Here is a 22,015-nt window from a genome sequence, read left to right on the forward strand (position 1 = left end):
TCGGTCCACGTCCTCTTGTGGGGGTGAAGAGTCGGTCCCCGTCCTCTTGTGGTGATGAAGAGTCGGTCCCCGTCCTCTTGTGGGGGTGAAGAGTCGGTCCACGTCCTCTTGTGGGGGTGAAGAGTCGGTCCCCGTCCTCTTGTGGGGGTGAAGAGTCGGTTCCCGTCCTCTTGTGGGGGTGAAGAGTCGGTCCCCGTCCTCTTGTGGGGGTGAAGAGTCGGTCCCCGTCCTCTTGTGGGGGTGAAGAGTCGGTCCCCGTCCTCTTGTGGTGATGAAGAGTCGGTCCCCGTCCTCTTGTGGTGGTGAAGAGTCGGTCCCCGTCCTCTCGTGGGGGTGAAGAGTCGGTCCCCGTCCTCTTGTGGGGGTGAAGAGTCGGTCCCCGTCCTCTTGTGGTGATGAAGAGTCGGTCCCCGTCCTCTTGTGGTGATGAAGAGTCGGTCCCCGTCCTCTTGTGGTGATGAAGAGTCGGTCCCCGTCCTCTTGTGGGGGTGAAGAGTCGGTCCCCGTCCTCTTGTGGTGATGAAGAGTCGGTCCCCGTCCTCTTGTGGGGGTGAAGAGTCGGTCCCCGTCCTCTTGTGGGGGTGAAGAGTCGGTCCCCGTCCTCTTGTGGTGGTGAAGAGTCGGTCCCCGTCCTCTTGTGGGGGTGAAGAGTCGGTCCCCGTCCTCTTGTGGGGGTGAAGAGTCGGTCCCCGTCCTCTTGTGGGGGTGAAGGGTCGGTCCCCGTCCTCTTGTGGGGGTGAAGAGTCGGTGATACCTTCTGCTCAGTTCTGGGTGTTTGTGGCATCAGGCAGAGATGAGACAAAGTGATTGTTGAAGATTAGAATTTAAGTACTTACTGTTGTCAGCTGGTGCTGTAACACAAGGATGTTGTTTGTCGTCTGTGTGTTTCATCATTTTGACATGATCGTATCCATTCTTCTCTCTTTGGAGAACTTTGTCATGAAGCTGTCAGATGCTCTCCATGAATAGAATTGATTTCATGATTATGTATCTGCCAGCGCTGGGCTCAGTTCCATTTCAGTTGCATCCGTTTGGCTGAATACTGAAGTGGAAAGATCACGAGGAAGGATGGGTGTCTGTCACACGGAAACCTGAGGATTTAGATTTAGACCGAGATCACTTCTTCACCTTGTTCAATGAAACAACTTGTTGGAAGACCCGTCTGAGAGGAGAACTTTGAGGAGATTCTGCAGCCAAAGAGCTGATATCAGATCAGCCTGACCTCACAATCAGACAGCAGACTAGCGGGAAAGGGAAGCAGCACATGAAGCTTCTGTACTAGCTGAACACCTGACAGGTTAGCTAGCTGCATGACGTCATGCTAATCACTTATTCAGCTTTAAAACAACGGGGACAGATCCAGCACGGCCAGTTACGGGAGTGAGAGACATGAAGACATGCTGAGACATGATATATAGTTATTAATACATTATTATATATGTGTGTGTGTGTGTTTTATATTATAGTGAATATTATTATATGATATATATATTATTATATGATATATATATTATTATATTATAGTGAATATTATTGTATGATATGCATTATTATATTATACAGAATATTATTATACAATATATATATTATTATATGATATACATTATTATATCATCGTGAATATTATTACATGATATATATATTATTACATGATATATATATTCTTACATGATATATATATTATTATATGATATATATATTATTATATATATTATTATATTATATACATTATTGTTGGGATCTAAAGGAGCGTGTTTGGGTTATCAGCATTTAAGAAACTGAATTCTTGACATCAATAGAATTATTGATGTATGTAACAATTATTACTGATTATTAATATAAACGGGGCACCACCCTGCGAACAGGGACCAATAACCAAACGATAAAACTAAGTCTCATAATTAGTAGTCACTCATAATGTCAATAGTCTGCGTATGACTATACATTCAGTGACAGTGAAGGTTTTAAGTTCGAGCACAGGCTACTACATACAGTCTTATCAAATACATATGCACAAGTAATCACAGACGACTGCTCCTTAAAGTATAACAGAGTTTATTAAATTAAAATAATAAATGATCAAATCAATTAATATTGCAACCAACAAACGTTATCATACAATTTTATATGCCTAAACTAAAGAATGAATAAAGTGGATGAGGGTGTATGTCTGTGTGTGTATATGTATGTGTGTGTGTGGGTCTGTGGGTGAAAAGGAGGGGGAGTCTTACAGCTACAGCTAGAGACTACAAAGATGGCGGCGTCGAGTGACGCTGGCCAAAGGGGAGGGGCCTTAAGAACTACAGCTAAAAACTACAAAGATGGCGGAGTCGAGTGACGCGGACCAAAATGGCAGTTAGGCTGCTGTATGTACTCACGTGTGCCTGGGCAGCACGTGATGTGAGGCTCGTTTGAACGAGGTTCCCCAGGGGTAGAACTAGGAGCTGTGTGTGTGTGTTTCGTGAAAGGAGGAAAGAGAAAAAAGGAGCGAGAACTCGAAGTGAATCACGCTTCGGCGTGCGATGTGGTAGGGAGCCTGAGTGCTGGTTCTATCATGCATAAATATACCGCTGTCGTCTTTGAACTGCCGGTAACTTATGCCGTGATAAACCACGCACCTCAGCTCACTCACCGAGTCGAGTTAATGAAAAGAGAACTTCCACACGGAGTGGAAGACAATGAATCAAATAAATCCCCAAAAGAAACAGTCATAGTTGATACACCAATACAGCGGAGCTTCTCTGCTCCGTAATGATTGCGTAATACCTCAATATCACGCGACAGTCTTAAACACACAAAAACACGGGAATATCAACATATACATGAATGGCCTGAATTAAACTTAAGTTAATTTAAGCTAAGCTATGCCCAAATGCCAAGAATCTTACTTGTAGATGCTTCGTTGCAACGTTGCAGGGCTCGTGAGCAAAGTTGTGCTTTTTCTTCGAGAGGAAGGGGGGGGGGGTGCTTCTCAGCGCGGCGTGAGCTGGCGCTGTTTCGGTCCGTCGTGGCGCAGCTCGCTCTGGAGCAAACGCAGACGTGATCTCTCCTCGCGGCAGGGAGGGTGATCTAACTTCGGCTGACGGCGTGGTCCGTGCGTCTTACCGGGAATCGTCGGTGAAGGAGGGAGGCGTTGTCGTCTTTCCTTCGCCGGAATGTGTGCACCAAAAGAAAAAGGAGCAAAAAGCGCTGAACTGATCGCTGAAGCAGATTCGTTATCGCGGGCTGTTTCTTCCAGCGAAATGGCTTGTGAGGGTTTGAATAGGGTTGAAGGGCCGTTGCTTCCTCGTGGCCTCCGTCGTGCTGGAGGGGGGGAGGAGAGGCCGATGTGTCTTCATGCGTCCAGGACGAAGGTCCGGGCGAAGAGAGAGTTGTGTGCTCCCTGTCTCAACCGAGGTCGACGGGAAAAAGCTGGATTCTCTGTGGCCTGGACAGGGGGGGGGTCCGGGCGAAGAGAGCGGTGTGTGCTCCCTGTTCGACGGAGGTCGACGGGAAAAAGCTGGATTCTCTGTGGCCTGGACGGGGGGGGGGTCCGGGCGAAGAGAGCGTTTGCGTGCTCCCTAACTCAACCGAGGTCGAAGGGGGAAAGCATAGAAGTGGGGGCAGCAGATAGTTTTATAGAACAGAGGTCGAACCACAGGGGTCCTGGGGTCTCTTGGCTCTCGGCCAATGAGATTGCCGCGGTTACCATGGTTATTTGGGGGGGGGGAATTCACACCTGAGTGTGAAATCCCTTTGCTCTCCTCAAACTACAAGTCAGGATGAGACCTTTGCTTGAAAAAGCGAAGGCCTGATTGTCTTTGTCCACAGCACATGTTTAAGCCATATGGCCAGACCCCAACATTATTATATTATAGTGAATATTATTATATGATATATATATTATTATATGATATATATATATTATTATATGATATACATTATTATATTATCGCGAATATTATTACGTGATATATATATTCTTACATGATATATATATTATTATATGATATATATATTATTATATGATATATATATTATTATATGATATATATATTATTATATGATATATATATTATTATATTATACTGAGACTAAAGTAAGATGTCCTGACGTGTTTATCAAAGTGTTATTTTCTGCTTTTCTTCATGTTGGAATAAAAGTTTAATATTTAACTGTAAAGCAGTAATACGTGTTTGATACCTTGATGTTTTTGCATTAAATCATTCTGGGATGTTTGCTGACATTGATTGGATTGTGGCTCAGCCCTACAGAGAACATGTTCCACCAGCTCCACTGATTCTCAGTATTATGAAAGTGAAATTTATTTATTTTTCGACACTACCAAACCAATTACTTCCTTATTTCATAACACATATTTGAAATGCATATACTGTCTCAAACACACCGCCCAGCTCCGGCCCAAGGACACTTGAGATGTTTTCCTATCACACAGTAATTCCACCATTCTCAGTCACCGCCCTGCAGCCTGACTGAAACAATACAACACCTCTTTCTGACATGACATCACACTTGTGGCGACTGAAAGTAATCAACAGTCGTAGAGCGGCATTGATCAAATAGAGAACCGAGTAGGGACACAAACCAAGTCATATTTGAACACTTCCTCTCCCTAATCCTTAAACCCTGAAGCTCCTGCTACTTTAATGAAGCCACACCGTACATGAGACATACAGGAGGCCATTAGCAGGAGGAGATCATTGGGCTAATCTGACATGAATACATGAATATCTCCTCACGGCTGCAGCCTGACAGCAATTAGAGCCGCGGCTCGCTCTCCCCTCTGGGAGCGGATCAACCCAGCCGTGCTTTTTGATTGTGAGGCTTTGATGAGCCAAATCCACTGCACACGACCCGTGCCCCCCCCCCCCCCCCAGCTCCCCCATAGCCTGGGCTCTCTGTCTCCCAGCACTGCCTGCAGGGTTTGATGATGGCACGGTGTTAAGTGTGGCGATCAAAGCTCACCCCCCCCCCTCATTTTCCCCCTCAACACTCAAACATGTTGACTTGTGGCTGGATTATTGATGTTTTGATATGCCAGTGCTTTCGTAAGGCTCGTTGGCTTGTTTTTTGTGCTTTACCATCGCTGAGAGAGGTAAGCGCAGCTTGATCTCCAGAAGGAGTCGTAGAGCATCACGTGGAGCAGAGGAGGGAAGCCCATGGTAACCTAACAGCAGGGTACTGGGTACAGCAGGGTCAGCAGGGTACTGAGTGCTGGTTAAGGACTGCACCGTGTTGAAACCTCCTTCCTTCGCTTTGTCCCCGTATTGTTTTCCAACATAAAAGCTTTTCCCTTTTTTTCTTCCAGCACTGGGGAAATCCAGAGCTTTACTGTATGCGAGCGCTCGCCTCCACAGACCTGCGTATTAAACCAGAGCATTATTATTAAAAGCAGAAAAGCTCCAGTCCCTGTTCAATGAGAGCGTTTACAGACGCTTTGAGAAAGAAAGGCTCTCTTTACTGCTGAGTGGTTGTTTTTATATATCTTTATTTCAGAGTTTGCACCATCGATGATGGTTTGTTAGAACATGCTTTCAAATGTAAATACAGGACATTAGGCAAAGTTAAGCATTTGAGCTTGTAATATTCAAATTCAACAAAAGCAAATGCTTGTACACTGTTTCAAAAACGGAAGACAAAGTTAAAGGGCCCGACCATGAACACCACATTCCCAGCTTTGGTCTGCTTGCTGTACAGACATAGAATGCCTTCATTTCAGGGCAGTATGCTTATTTTTAGTGGCGGTTACCGGGCAGATTAGAGCTTTAGTTTTACATTCTGGTCAGATTGTGATTATTAGAACAGAGATGCAGAAATGAGGGCGTGGCTGCAGGTGTTTATTTTTGAGACATAAGGTGAAAATCCAATGTACAAATGCTGATTATGCTCTGAAGCACAATGTGCATCTTCTTTCTCACAGTTCACCATCAACGCTTTCACCAACCGTATGTTTTCGATACGACTTTGTTCGATGCGGGTTCACTGTGTCGTACCTGTGTTTATTGATTGAAGTGAGGCGAGACGTCAAAATTGCTCCAACGATGAATTTTCTGCTGACAGCAAATATTAGAGATATATCACTACAATACATACAATCTTTATGTATTGCAGTCATAGAGTTTATGATGATGCTGTATTATGGCACAGTTTGATCGTCTAATTGCACCTCATGTTTGGTTTCTCCTCAGACGCTGACGACTCTGGTTGCGTGTTGCTGAACACATCAAGACGGGTAAGCTACATATCCACTGAGTGTATGAGATATTATTATTTGAAAGATAAGGACGTGTTTGGCAGTCGGGGAACTTGGCACATTGCCGATAATGAGTGCAGCCATCTTAATTGATCTGTAGAGGAAATTTGACTCCGGATACAAGATTTAAACTCAACATCTCAGATCTGGAACCTACATTGGAAGTTTATTTTGAAAAGGGACTGTCCGTCTGCCCCAAAGCTATTTCATAGTCTCACGATAAGCTCTTTGAAAAAGCAGCTGAACACCCATCTGTTCAGATGGGACTTAAGGTAACATGTTGTAACTGTCCCGCTTGTATATTGTGTCCAGTCTTTGTTTTATCTATTTCATTTTGCTTCCGTGACCGTGAAGCACTTCACCCAAACTTGACCTTTTCCTAAACCGAACTAAGAGGTTTCGCTGCCTGAAGGAGATTTCTGAAGGCAAACGTCTCCCACGTGAGCCACTGACCAAGCGTACGTTTTTATCCATGAATTATCCATTCTTGATCTTCCTTAGTCATAGACAGTGACTTCACTAAGCTTCATCACATCTGGGGATGTTTTTACGGAGCTCTTTCGGCTGAGTCATGAGTATCACTTATATGCTCTACATACTGGAACAGTCCACAGCTCACCAGCGCACAGTCCACAGCACGCTGAGGTCTGTAAAAAGCAATCCAATGTCTGTAAGATGTGACAGCTGAATGGCTCTGCTGTCAGTGCGAGTACCTTCTCACGCCTCTCTGCTCGCATTGTCCCGTGTTGGAGCTCCTGTGTTTGAGCAATGCCACAGCGGTTGCTCAGCAGTTGTTCTGATGGAATGTTATTAAGATAAAAGACAATTTTGGTGGAATGTCAAAATTCAAATTAGACTCAAAAACTTCCGACTCACGACTGAGACGATGCTTCTCACTCTCTGAGCGTTTACATTTTGGAATATCTGTCTGGAAGCAGCACATTCTGTGACCTCTGTGAGTTGATGAGATCCATGAGTGAAGCAGTTAACATCTGGATTAATACTCATGAAGTCATACGGACATATACAGCCCTGTGAATCAACCCCTCGCTCAGCGATTAGTCTATTGTGTCTGATAATAAACTAAATTGTCATTTTTACACAATGAAAAAAGCTAACCCGTCACTGCTCGTGAATACTTTGAGGTTTTGGCCTGTTGGTTGGACAAAACAAGACTTTTAAAGATGTCACTTTGTAATATATTATGATGGGCATCTTTGAGTCATTTCTGATATTTCATCAATGAATTGTGACAATAATTGGCAGATTAATTGATAATGAAAGTAAGACGTTCGTTGCAATTTTCCAGTAAAGGCTGAACAGCACCAGTGAGCACTAAAAGCAGCCGGTGTCGTGTACAGTGAGAATATAAACCCGCTTTAATATGTCAGTCGTTTCTACGTAGATCCTTCAAACGAATCAAACGAAGTGTGATTCTAGGAACCATTCTGCAGATAAAGCGGCGGCCAGAGGGCATTGTTTGAAGGAGCTCCATGTCGTCAGTACACGCCCGTCCTTCTTCCTGCTTCTACTCTCTGATCTCTCCGTTCTGTTTCACGCTCCTGTTGGTTCTCACTCTCCTTCTGGTTTTTTGTCACATGGTCACATCCTCACTTTCCCACTTGTCGTGGATGTATTACTTGCAGTGGTCTTTATTTAGAATTCATTTTATCATGGTAAGGTTTCTGCCACATCTGCATTTCCTTAGAATGAAAGATTTCCCCGAATGCTCTGTCCAGCACATACAGTGTGGACTGCAACACCACTCACTGCTCATCTGACCAGAATACATCTTGAAATAGCAGCAAGTTATTTTGCAATTTACACCTCTTGAAGCACTTGACCCCGAAGCCAAACCAAACCCCAAAGTGCCCGCACGAACAAATCAAATGTATTTATAGAGCTCCGTACACAAATAGCTTCAAAGACTCGAGACACGGACTCAGCGCTCGTCTTCCACAATAATGAACAAAAGAACAGCAGGGAACCCACTCATCTGCAGAATTTCTGTCAATCACGCGATCAATGCACCGGCGGACTGGTGGGTGTCCGGGCTCTTAATCGAGCTGTGTTCTTCTCTCAGGTGAGCCTCAGACTCCACTGGGAGAATCTTGACGAGCTTTCAACGGGTGAAGCATCTGTTTTGTGCGCTGCTAGTTAAAAAACGGACAATAAAAGGCTGAGAGGGGGTGGGTACTGGGCACTTTCACACTTCGGCCCAGTCTGAGTGGTTTGCTCATAGAAATGCTTTTTGTTTGACTGCCCATGTGGTCCTGTGTATTTTGGAAGCTGTGTCACTACACCTGCTGGATCACATGACATAAGTTCGTGTCATAACATTACAACGGTGATTTTGGGATCCTGATTCTCTGGCTCCACTTCTCCAATGTGTTGATTTAGAACAGACTTCATGATCTGCCAGAACTCTGTAGGACCGTCTCACAGCCAGAACCTTGATCGAGTGAATCAGTAGATTTACTGATCTGGTTACTCTGATCTGGTTCTGGGACTTCAACTGACATGAAACAACGATTCTAAAAGTAGTTGTAGTCAACCGAGCTTCAAATGAGATGTAATCGCTGCAGCGTCTGTCCAGCTTTATTGAAATAAAGAAAATATGTGATTGTCCTTTGAAATGTTCCATTAACTCCTCCTGAAAGATGACGCTCCGGATATTTCTTTTTTTATTCAACCAGATAAAATCTCTTTTGCGATGGAGATCTGGTCAAGAAGTTAGCAAAGTTGAACATTGAGAACAGGTCATTTTATAGAACAATTTAACGAGAAAATACATAGAAATAGTGTATGATACATACACATACATACATATACCATTTGTGGTTAAAACCTCTGATAACTACGTATGCTTCTAAAGAATATGAGCTAAAAATGAGTTCGCTTCGCAGGCACATTTTTGTAGTCTTAACTTCTCCAAATGCAAAATCAGAGACATCACAGCCGAATCAACACGTCAGCATGTCGGGGACAGTAGGATGTAGGATAGTCCAAACCAAAGACACATTTCAACAAGTATGTGAAAGGATTTGCATGCCTTTGGTCCAACAGATGCATTTTGACAAAGCCTTCCAGTCTTTACAAATACACTGACTGGCATCATCAGCACAGAAATCTCAAATGAGACTTCTGACTGAAAGAATTCCCGTCTTCTCCCGCAGTATGTGAAGCTGATGAACTTTGAGGAGGAGATTCGGGCTCACCGGGACCTGGACGGCTTCCTGGCCCGGGCCACCATCCTGCTGGACGAGACCGCGGCCTCCCTGGACGACGTCCTGAAGAGAATGTTGCACCATGTGGGCCAGGACAGCAACTCCTCCGAGCCCAGCTGCAACTTCGAGGAGGTGATGAGCATGCTTTTCACAGACGCAGGAGCTCAGCAGCTCAACGGTAAGCAGTGAACCTGTCGACATGCATGTATAAACCAGCACGTGTGTGAAAACAAATACAGCCGCACAGAACACGATAAGACGGAGAACTCGTACCGTCTGTGTGAGCCCACAATCAGACCAAGACCATCCGACACCTGACCTGCAAACAGCCAACGTCTGCACGTGTCAACACCTGCTTCACCTCCGGCTCAGGAGCAGAATTGTCAGACTGACTCGAGAATGCTTCACGAAGCTTTTAAGACCCAAAGCGGAGTTTGTGATGTTTGAATCTGTCCATTCGCCCCTCAGCTTCTTTCAAGTGGACACAAATAGAAACTGTCCACATGTGCAGACATCAAACGTTCCCCAGGAAAGCTGTCCGGTGGTTATCTTCCACTTTAGTGCACAAGATAAACACGTTTTATTCTTCTTTTGATATTTTACTGCGCCACGGAGAACAACACACATGATCATCAGAGCGCTCTCATCCTGTGTTACTGTCACTCATGGTGGTAGTTCAGTGTTTTTCAGACAACTAGAAAATGTTCTTGAGATGTTTTGGTTTATTCTTTTCACAGATTCAAGTCATTTAAAGCAGGTTGACACTTTAACTCAAGGGTAGCTTCTGTCTTCTTTCAGACTCGTGGAAAGAAAAGATCCAAAATATACATTTAGGTGTTTACCGTTCTACTTTGTCTATTTATCTGTAGATCTCTGTAGATCTCTCCTAAATTCACCAAAAGTTAGTGTTAGATAATGCCTCATTTGCATATTTAGACATTCCATTTCACAAAAGTTTAAAAAAAGAACAGTCTTAATGTGAGTGTTCCACTGGGGAAGCTTCATGGTGATATATTTTAACATTTTTTGACATGAGAAGCTCAGCTTTATTGTCCCTTACAGTATGTTAGATATGCACCCCGTACTCTCTTGTGATGCATACGTTCATGTCTGAAGTGTACTACAGTTTCTCCAATGCGTGGTCATGATGTGTCGGCTTCCGGATCCCTTTCACATCAGCCGGGTCCTTTTGTGTGAGCAGCAAAGCCTCTTGGTTGAAGGTGAATCTCCTCCGACCACGAGAGCAGCAGCAAGCCGCCCTCTTACAGAACAGCGCGTCGCCATTGTTGAAGCCTCGCTCTCTTCCCCGGCTGCACTGAACGCCGCATTCACAAAAGTAACGATTTATTTTCCGCTGACGTCACGCAGAATTGAAGAACTATAAATGTGTTCCTGTTAAACGTCTGCTGAAGGTTTGAAGATGAGAACACGGGAGGGTTTCCTCCCCACTGGAGGAGCATGGAGCTCGCGGTGGTGGAAGGCCTCTCTGTGCTGTACTCCCTCTCCAGTGGTTTCCCGTCTGGCTCGGCTGGTGTCCGCCGGTGTTGATGGGTAGTCAGCGGCGGGCGGTGGGTGACGCTCACAGGTCCGCAAGGTGATAATTGACTTCTGTCATCGATCACTCACTGAGCTTTTCAAATGGCTCCCTGAGACTCTCACGCTGTGGCTGCTTGACTGTTTCTCTCCCAGAACAGCCCACTCAGAGGCCACAGAAGAGACGTTTCTCTTCTTCTTCTCTTTGTGGCTGTCTTGACAAAAACAAGGCTTCCTGCACAGGTCTGGGTGTGTGTGGAAAATCAATCTGAGCACTCAGGGGTTGCACTGGATGTTAGAATTGAATAAAGCAACGTAGAAAAACAAAGGAAAATGATGATACTGGTGATACTTTATGATTAACAATAATCGACCGTTGAGCAATAGTTGAGCAATAGTTACAGCTGGTTGACCACATTATCATAGAATAGCACTTCAATGGGAGCAGAAGCACAACAGAACACTGTGTTGCTCTATTTTAGATGATGAGGAAGTTATGACTCATGTCTCAGCTGAGAACGGAGCAGTGCAGCGTGTACAGTTTATTTGTCGGTGAATAAATGCGACAACTCCTCAAGAACGGACTGTACAAGAAGTGGACGTAGTCGCCGTGACGTCACCCAACTTCAGCCGTCGCCATCTTGGATTACGATTGTCGCCATCTTGGCTTTTGGCGACCGGTGAATGGAAGTGACCATATTTGGACAGCGGAGGAGTGACGAAGGACGTGTATACGTCTCTGGTAGAGGCCTGTCAATCACAGTGTAGCCCCGCCCTAAAGCATCCCCTGCTTTATGGTCTGTGTGACTCTAAATGGACCATAATGTACTAAATGAACATCATGCTGTATTGAAGAAACTAGAGATTGAGGCCATAAACTACAATATAATAATAATCAAGACACAGGCCTTGAAGTGAAGAGGGTTAGCTCAGAAGCTAGCGACAACTCTGGCTCAGGCTCACTTAAGGTGGACTGACCTTTAAGGTGGACCAGCTGTTAGCTGAAGCGACAAGCCGCCCCTCTTTTAACTGTTAGAGCACATTAATCGGTCACAATATTTATTTTCCGGTTAAACTGTTGATTATCAACATCCCGACTGAAAACTGTGTTCTGTTTGTATATTTCATGTGTTACACTCGTTAGATTTAGTTCTTATATCGGTGGGCTACTCGCTATCAGCAAGTACCGATATAAGTACTTGTACCGGTCTGAGTAAAGTGGTATCGGTGCATCCTGCAGTCATTACGTGTGCATCCGTGTCAAAGTTATTAATGAACTAAAGATTCTCTCAAAAACAAGGGCAGGGAGGAGAGCTGTTTAAAATCAGCTGGGGAAACGCATTCGCTGCAGCAGAAGCAATAAGGAACAGCAGATGAGAAGTCGTTGATAATTAATTGCACAGCAGATGATGTAACAATTCCACAATCATGCAGCAAATAGGGATGACAAAGATTTACAGTTTGAAACAGGAAAATGAGAAGCACCACCAGCTGTTAAATAACATCTGCAGAGGCATGTAACGTAGAGAATATACCGAGAATGAGCAGAAGGATTCGGCTCAGTCTGACATTTCTATCTTGTTTTGTTCATTCTTTTAAAATAAATATTCTCCACTTCAAAAGATGGACTCCTCATCTTAAAAATCCTTCCCTTCACTCAGAGTAACATGCGTCAGTGCTGGGGGGGGGGGGGGGGGGGGATCTCCAGGAGGATGAGCAAAGGCTCTTCACGGGGGAATACGTTCATATTGCACGTGAGCATGTTATCGGCGGCGCACATCTCTTCAGGTATTCATTTCTGCCGTATCTGCGCTCAGTCCGGGCGACACGGCAGAGAGCAGGACCGGCTGACGTGGCGTGTAATGCTGCACAGCTGTGAGATAACGAGATGATAACAGCACAGTGACAACGGAGAATTACAGAAATGGACCAAAAGATGAAAAGCCCACAGAGATACTTCGTCCTGCTACAACGTGTGCTGCTTTCTTTGGGTTCACTTTTGTCTTGGGATTCGACGCCACATGCAACACACAGCATTGCTGATGATGCAATGCATAATGATGTGACTTCAGCCTCTATTAATTCAAAGAATAACACTAAACCATCATGTTCGGACGCTGGAGATGATGGTGGTGCTTACAATGTGTCAATATTTCTGTCATAATTCTCTATCGTTGTATTTCCCTCTCTTCTTCTCGATGCTGTTTGTGATGACTGCACCTTCATGTCACCTTCCATCGATCCCACTGGCTCTTCACTTTGCCTCCATTTGCTTCATCCTCCTGTGTAATTTAGTTTGAGTTTTTTATCACTCAAATCAAACAGAAAAACAGTCCCACGCTCATGATTTAACAGCTAATTATAATTTTTGAACACCATACTTTGTGCAGATGCATGTGATTCACTCAACATGAAACAAAAGCTGCTGTGTGTTTTAGAATCAACGACTTTGCCTTCTCTGTCATAATACTGTTTCTTTTCCAGGCCGGCGGCAGACTTTTCACTGTGAACGTCTCTCTGTAGCGTTCTGCGGGAATGATCAGAATACTAAATTGAAGCCATTAATTCGAGCTCTTTACCACGGGAAATATAAATACATGTCATTTCTTCCTCATCTTGATCTCTTCCTCACTGTCGTCTTCGGGGTTTCTCTGTAACCGCCATCAGTGATAACACAGCCTGTAGATCAGGGTCTCAAACTCATCTCACTCTGGGCCACATCAGCATCACGGCCCCTCAAAGGGCCGGTTAACTGTAAGACTGTATCACTAACTTCTCCTAACATGTTGGTAAATAACTCTCTCTGCATTTGATTATTGTTTATTTAAGTGTAAACATATTGTACATGCAGTTATATAAATGAAAAATGATATTTAAAGACATTTCTGTTATTATAACATAAATCATTTTAATGGAGGGTTCAGAAACCCACATGACTCTATCAAAGATCAAACTATTAAAGAAAATAACAAAGACAAATATCAAACACAAGTTCTGACATTAACTTTGTTCAAAGCTGTTTGTTCACCTCTCTGCATCACTAATGTTCCTCCCTGTCGTCGTCCTGTGCATGCAGCTTCATCCAAGAGCTGCTCACTGAGAGTCAGGTCTGATGAACATGATAGATGATGTATCCGTGTTGTCTGTGCTTTCATCAACAGTTCATTACAAACACAAGTACCTGCTCGTCTCTTAGCTAGCTGTGTTGTTAGATTGCTGCTAGTTCATCAACTCGTCTGCGATGGTGTTTCTTCACAAACTGACATTTGTAAAAGTCTGTATCTGGTCGGAGCTCTGCTCACATACCTTCAGCATGCACTGGGCTGTAGCTGTGTAAATATATTCTGCTGTGATTGCAGTCTGCCTTTTAATTCTTGGACAGTTTGATGTTTTTCTCGGAGGCTAAATTTAGCTCCGTGTTTGGTGTCAAAATGCCGACGTGAATTGTATCCTTCATCACCGACACGCCTCATAACACAGAAGACAGACCCGTTGTTCTCCTCGAAGCACAAACATGTATTCACTTTCACATCTTTCATTACATTTTCTTCCCTCTGCATCAATGTTTCTCTTCGTGGACATTTTGGGATTATTTGTGGATCTTTTTCAATTGTTGGAAAACCTCTTTTCGGGCTGTTGCCTCTCCTGTCCACCTGTTGTGATAGTTTTAATGTCGGTACACAGACAACATGCTGTCTCATCATTTCAACTTTCTATCTCATAATTTCGACCATTATTTTCAAGTCTAACTTTTTATTATTTTTCCAAAAACCAAAATAAAAAAAAATCTTTTTTTAATTTTTGTTTTGCTGGCGGATTCGCGGGCCACATAAAATGAGGTGGCGGGCCGGATTCGGCCCGCGGGCCTTGAGTTTGACACATGTGCTGTAGACGGTAATCAAGATGAGATCTCTCAGCGCCCAACGCAGGCGAGACATTGAGGGATTTTCTCTGGAACATGATATTTAATATGCATGAGGTAAAGAGGAGGGCAGGAAATGAAGCTTCTGTTCAGCGGAGATGTCCATGTGTGTGCCGGTTAACAGTCTCTCTATGTGTGTGTGTGTGTGTGTCGGTCTTTTGCGTATGTTTGTGTAAAATCTTCGACTGCTCGCCTGCTGACCGGAACAGAAGGTGACTGAACTGGTTTCTCCTCTTGCTTTTCTTTCTCCCTCCTTCTCCCCATGCAGACGAGTCTCAAGCTTTCGTTTTCTTTGATGACGGTAAGCTGTGCTTAATTGGATGAAAATGTCAGCGTCGGCCGCCACGAGGCTGCAATCAGTGGTGTGCTTCTGTACCAATCATCGCCATCAGTGTGCCGCTTGTGTTCCCTCTCCACGCTCGGGACTGGGTCGATCCATTGAGTCATCAAATGATTACAGACGCCAGCAATCCCTCCCGTGTCACAGATATCGATGCCTCTTCAGCTGCCCCTCAAATCAACGGCCCTCTCCCTCCTTCATGTTATCAGTTCTTCTTTTTAATGCAAAATCCTGTGAAAAAGTACAAACCAAAACAGAATGCTGGCTCTGTGTGAATTCCATGTCCTTGGCATGCTCTGGAAATTGATGTAACTCGAATGTAGCTGATCGTATATCTGCAGCACTTGACTGATATTATTTCCATGTTGGTTTATTTCCCTTTAGTGAAATTAGTTTTTTATGCAAGCGAGTAGAGGATCAGAGTTGACGAGCTCTCTATGACCAGGTTTTCACTGACCCAGTCCTCGTGGCCCTCTGCTTGCCGTGTGCTGCATGGGTTCCTAATATACAGGAAGTGTTTCGTCTTCTGTATGGATCCTTCCTGTATTTGAATCACCTCCTTCAAAGTGCCCTCCACAATCCACGCTTTGAAGGAAACCAATCATTCCCCTGTGTGTGTGTGTGTGTGTGTGTGTGTGTGTGTGTGTGTGTGTGTGTGTGTGTGTGTGTGTGTGTGTGTGTGTGTGTGTGTGTGTGTGTGTGTGTGTGTGTGTGTGTGTGTGTGTGTGTGTGTTCGCTGGCAGGTCATAATGTAACACGTCTCCTTTCACACGCTGACAAAGCATCGGTGAATCTCTGTGTTTTCTTTTCGTCCACGCGTCTCTGTGGATTTATCTGCCGCTGATGTTCGACCGGCACGTCAGCCAAAAGAAACATCAACATCGCTGCTTTTCTTTGTGACTGCTTTAAAGCGCGTCCATTGATTCGTCTCTCTTGTTTGTGACAGACTTCATTTTCCTCGCATGATTTGCAGAAATTGCAATCTGTCTTCCAACCGAACCGTGTGAATAATGCAGCTGAAAATAATTCACCAAAAATTCAGGACAGATCAAAGGGGCCCATCCAGCCTCATACGTTTTCATCACTTTCCATTGAAGTTTGTCACATTTGATGTGCTGCATGTGAGCATCTCTTTGCCATGTCTGTGTCTGTCTGTCTGTGTGTCTGTCTGTCTGTCTGTCTGTGTCTGTCTGTGTCTGTCTGTGTCTGTCTCTGTGTCTGTCTGTGTCTGTCTCTGTGTCTGTCTGTGTCTGTCTCTGTCTCTGTGTCTGTCTGTCTGTGTCTGTCTCTGTGTGTGTCTGTCTCTGTCTCTGTGTCTGTCTGTCTCTGTGTCTGTCTCTGTGTCTGTCTGTCTCTGTGTCTGTCTCTGTGTCTGTCTGTCTCTGTCTCTCTGTCTGTGTCTGTCTCTGTGTCTCTGTCTCTGTGTCTGTGTATGGAACAGCGGTGTTTGCATATGAAAAGCTGAAGAAACGGTGCAGAACCTTCACATAACTGACGCGTATCAACGTGCATGTCTGAATTAGTCTCCCACTTGATCGCATCAGCAACACGCGCTTCCTCTCCTCTAACAGGCAGGTTTGTTCACCTTCGCTGGTGATGAGAGCCCGATCACAATGTCCCACACGTGATGTACAGAGCAGATTGGGGGGGTGGAGGGTGACGTCAGACACAATCAGTTGTGTTCAGCAGCCGGTGAGCGGGAGGAGGTGGGAACGACCTCTCCCTCAGGAGACATATTGATTGTTTGTATTTGCCTTTGAAGTCCCGCTCAGATCTGAGCTTTGTCTTCTTCGCTTGGAGACGTGAGCTCCTCAGTGCAGAATGACGTTCGTGCAGAGTTTGACACCAGAACGCAGGGTTTTTGTTTTACACTCATCTGTTAAAGTGAAAGACGCGTCCGTATAGGATGCAGGATGTTGTGACATCACAGCAATGTTGGAAGCCAATCGTGGTCCAGGATGCAACTTCACATTTCAAGATGTGACATCCTCCAGTCGTATACATTGATCATGGAGGCCTTCTGAATTTGCATATTCAGAGTGTTCGTATGAACTGACAGTATTCATGCTGTTGAAGCAGTCGCTCACACTGTAAAAAACACAAGTGGCACAAAAGACAAATATGGAAGTGGTTGTCATCTGAAGGCTAGCAGCGTTAGCTTCTCTCGCCCGTCGGTATGGAAGATCGTCTTCCTCTCTCCATCTGTGTCCTTCGTGTCTTCACTTGGCTTTCTCCTTCTTTTCCGTCCTCATTTCCTCCTCTCCTTATCGTTTCATCTTTTTTTGTCTCTCTATCCCTCTGTCTGTGTCTCTCTCTCTCTCCCATCCTCTCTTTCCTGACGTCAATGAGAAATTGGATGTTTTCTGATTATTACATGGCTGTCAGGCTTACTGCTGCTACTTGAATTGAATCTCCTTTACGTCTCTGTCCGTTCCCTCCCTCTTGTCTCCCCTCCCGCTCTGCTTTTCATCGAGCCTCGCTCTCATTTTCCTTCTTGTTTGTCCCGTTCTTTATTTTTTGTGTGATTTGTGGTTGTTTCCATCCCCTCGGTCCTTCTTTGCTCCTGTTTCTGCTCTCTGTTTTCCTCTCTGCATGTCTCCTCCCACTCCCGTCTCTCTCCTTCCCTTTATTTCATCTCCCTTGATCCTTTCTTTTCCTCCCGCCTCTCTCACTTCTCTCTCTCGTCGGCCTCTCTCTGATTCTCCCTTCCCTTCCTCACTCCTTGAGCACTGTGATACTGTTGTCATGGTGACGCGCATCATTCTCTGCCATGAATGGCGGATACTTTATTGATGAGACGGCGGAGAGAGAAAGGGAGAGTGATGGAGAGACAGGCAGGCAGCACAGAACGGGAGAAGCCGTATGGAAAGGGTCGTCCCCGCTGCTCACAACACCAAACATCTCCAGCCTGTCATCTCAAAGCGCCATATCAATAACATGTGTTATTATTATCATCTCTTGGTACCGATGAGTAGAAGAGGGCGTTGCGAGCTGATGCTCGTCGAGGGGTTTTTGGGATAGCCGCTGTAGAATATCCCCCAGAACACAATTATTCATCAGTCTCAGCGTGAGAAGTCGGAGGCGAGATTCCTCCTGTGAGGAAGCAGCGAGCTGGTTTCCGCTGAGTCCCGAGACGGCCGTGTTCGTTCTGCGTAAACATGCAGCAGAATGAAATGTGTTTGGCTTTTATCCGTGGACATGAGCGTTGGTGTTGTCTGCGGTGGGACGGACATCGTCATTAGTTTGTGTCGTGGCGTTTGCGCACAGACAGCCAGCTTGTTAGACACTTCTGATGTAGACATCATATCGAGGAGCTTGGCCCCGCAGATAAGGCTCCAGACTCCCGTCTGGCAGACACCATTAGACAACAGGAACCAGAGACTGATGTTTAAATATGATGCGGTAATGGAACCATACATTGGAGGACAGCTGAGATACATTTGCCGGTGGAGCAGACGAGAGGAGAGCTTGAGAGGAACAAACTGGACTTGTGTTTCACCTCTGACCTTTCCCCTACAGTCCACCTGCTGTCTGAGACCATCCAGGGGGTGACGGCCACCGCCACCGGGATCCAGTACCAGCAGTCCTGGCTCTGCATCCTGTGAGTCACGTGTTTCTGCATGTGTGTCCGCGGTGACAGACTAGTCCGTCGTTCAAACGTCGACAGAATAGTTCATCAACAGTTGTGTTGATTGATTGATTTTATTTAATTAGCAGAAATACAAACGTAAAAGAGAATTTGTTTGTGTCTCTTTGACATCAGTTTGTATAAAATGTAATATTTTGGGGTTTGTGACGGTTGCTCAGGCAAAACATGTATTTCTATAGCACATTCCATCCACACGGCAATAAAGTGCAAAGACACAAAGTGCAAAAGAAACGCATTGTAAAATAAGATGAAATCAGAATAATACTCTTTAAATGGTTCTTTGAAGAACAGGTGAAGGTTTGAGGGCATTTTTAACGCGATATATTTTTTAGATTTTGTAGACAGAACAATGAAGGAACTTGTGTCAAAGATAATCACCCGACATAGATCAGACGCTGATAGAATATTACAAAAAAATGTCATGTTTGTATGAAATGCACTTCCATCCAACTGTGAGAACTACAGGAATGCGTGTGCGAGATCTGTCCATGTGCACGTACAGTCACACGCGCGTGCATGTGAGTGTTTTTATGCAGCACATTTATGAATACTGTCTCCCTGTTGCTGCAGAGAGAGAGAGAGAGAGAGAGAGAGAGCGAGGTGTTAATATATGGAAATGAAGGCGCTGCTGGTGAGGCGAGGCGTTGACATTTATAAAAGCTCCTCCTTCTGCCTCTCCGCTCCAGCTGCAACGTGAAGTACCTCCAGAGGCGTCACGTGTGCATCTCCCGCCTGGAGAGGTCACAGAACTGGGGGGAGAACTGCTGCGAGGTCCGCTATGTCATCCTGATCCTGGCCCCGCTCAAAATGGTAACTGCCCCCGGAGGCTGGAACTGATATGAGATGTATGTGACTGTGGTGGATCACTGAGGCATTTAAGGCCCACTTGTTTCTTATATTTCTTCATATTTCATTCATGAATTTATGTTTTCTTCTATTTTTTATCATCTTCTGCATTTGTTTGTGAATTAATTCCTTCAGTTAATTGCTGTGAAGAGATGTTTCTTTCATTTCCACTGCCAGTCTTTTCTCTCATCTTCGCCTGAATCTGTCAGCTGTGAAGTCCAACTCAACCATACGAACAACGCATCCCGCTGCCATCGCACAACTAATTGATCATTTGCATACCCTGCCTCCCGCTCCGCTTCCAGCTACTGTATTTAAAAGGAAATGTATATTTAGTTCAACAGTTTTTGATTTATTAAAAAAAAGTGCGCTCTTGCAAATGCAGGTGCAGCCAGCCGCCTGCCATGACTCCAATTCAGTTTACTTTTCTGACCCGCAAGCTCAGTTCTGGATGCAACCGAGGACATTTTCTGCTTTTGCATATTTTTAGCCCAACATGCACGGAATGGCTTCAACAGATTTTATGTCTCCATGCTTCCAAAAACCTGATGTGTCTGTTGAAGACGCTAATCAGCACATGTTAAAAACAAGAGCCTGTTGTGACAGCTCACAAAATGTTTTCTGTAATTGTAAGTAAAGGACAACAAGAAAACACAAACCAGCTTCTGCTGATGTGCCGCATAATTCAATGAATCACGGGAAGCAGCCAACGGCCTGTTGAACGGAACTCAATCCAGCGCCTCAGTGTTTAGTGTGCCTTGTGCCACACACACACTCTCCCATCAAACCACTCAACCCTTCTGTCCTCCACCGCTTCACCCTGAGCTTTCAACACACACACACACACACACACTTCACTCTCCTATCTTCAGATGGCACTGATTGTTGGACCTCCAATCCTCAACCCCCGTCTCTGCTGGACAGAAAAAGGGACTTTCTTCATGCTGGGTCTGCTTTCAGCGTGGGGCCGTCCCCTAAAGCTCACCATCTTCACCGGCCTACCATCAAACTGTGGAACCACCGGGAGGTTGGCGTGGCAATCAGCGATGCCTCAGCTATCATCATGTTTGTTTGGTTTGTGTTTTTTCCCATGAGCCCTGCGTTCGTGGCTCTTTCCCCGATGCGTCCAGCTCCCTCCTTGCCAGTCCTGCAGGCAGCAATCACGACCACGAATGGCATTCTCAGAGACATTCATCTGCGAGAGAGGACTCTTTTGAAGGGGCATGATGATAATGATAATAGGAATTCCTTTGGTTGGCAAATGTATGTAATCTAGCGTGGGTACGGGCGGACCATTTCTACCAACCACCATTTAAAGAGCGTTGCAGCATTTGTGGCTTTCTTTCTCACCGTGTTCATGTGCTGTCGCCCTGAAAGAAACTCCTTCAGATCTTCTGAGGAATATTTCACCTTTGCACATGTACAACGTTTTTTATGTCATTTTGTAATTTTTCTGTTTTTTTGTCTTGAATATTCTTTGGCCAAGCTACCTGAGCACCAGGAGAGAAAACATCTGCGCTACGTCCGTGATTTTCCCCTATATTTGTTATCATGATTCCTGACTAGCATGTTAGCATGCTGAAGTTAGCATGTATCTCAAAGCACAGTCTCACAGAGGTGCCTTCGAGGCTGCCTCCTCACCCGATTGTCTGACTAAAGGTCCATCACGCAGAAAGAGAGCCTTCAGATTATTCAGGATCATTCTCTCAACTCTGGTTGAATTTCAGTCACCACTGTGACAAAGCTTAAAGGCTTCAACTGTTCTGTTTGCTGCAGCTGCTGCTGTACGCAATGAGCTGCTATGTTGCTATAACACCACCTGGCTTCCCTGGCACACTGTCTCACAGCACCCAGGACATGAGCACCATCGCTCTCTGACTTGCGACAGCATTATTTGTAACAGATGTGGGATTATGGACAAAAGCCCCCCCAACAACACACATCTCCATCTTTTTGCTGTTTCTACTCTTGAATTTTTGTAATTTTGGAAAATTGAAAGCATTACTTAGTAATTAAACACTCAATAATTAAAGCTGCAGTAATCAACTATATTAACAATGGATGCAATGCTTGTGTAATGTGAAAGAGGTAGAGACTTGACTTGCCGCTGCGTTGCAGCGTGTTGTTCTGGTTTTACTGCTTTGATTCACTCTCACCGCTCTCATTAGCACCACAGTCGGCAGCTGCTTTCTCTGAAAAGCTCTAAAAACACACTTTCCATTACCAAACACAGAAATTTAACTTT

The 22,015-nt window shown here is 44.9% G+C and overlaps 1 protein-coding gene across 1 annotated transcript in view; it reads left to right on the top strand.

Annotated features, from left to right (window-relative positions):
- The window catches only part of slc4a11 (solute carrier family 4 member 11), a 69,941-nt gene that overhangs the window by 21,071 nt on the left and 26,855 nt on the right, over nt 1-22,015 (top strand). Inside the window, exons 4-7 of the mRNA XM_079286177.1 lie at nt 6,189-6,232; nt 9,430-9,658; nt 18,795-18,876; nt 19,611-19,734. Of these exons, the coding sequence (XP_079142303.1) occupies nt 6,189-6,232; nt 9,430-9,658; nt 18,795-18,876; nt 19,611-19,734 (479 nt within the window). The remainder of the gene's footprint in view (nt 1-6,188; nt 6,233-9,429; nt 9,659-18,794; nt 18,877-19,610; nt 19,735-22,015) is intronic.

Source organism: Melanostigma gelatinosum, assembly GCF_949748355.1.
Source record: "Melanostigma gelatinosum genome assembly, chromosome: 16".
Classification (NCBI taxonomy): Eukaryota; Metazoa; Chordata; class Actinopteri; order Perciformes; family Zoarcidae; genus Melanostigma; species Melanostigma gelatinosum.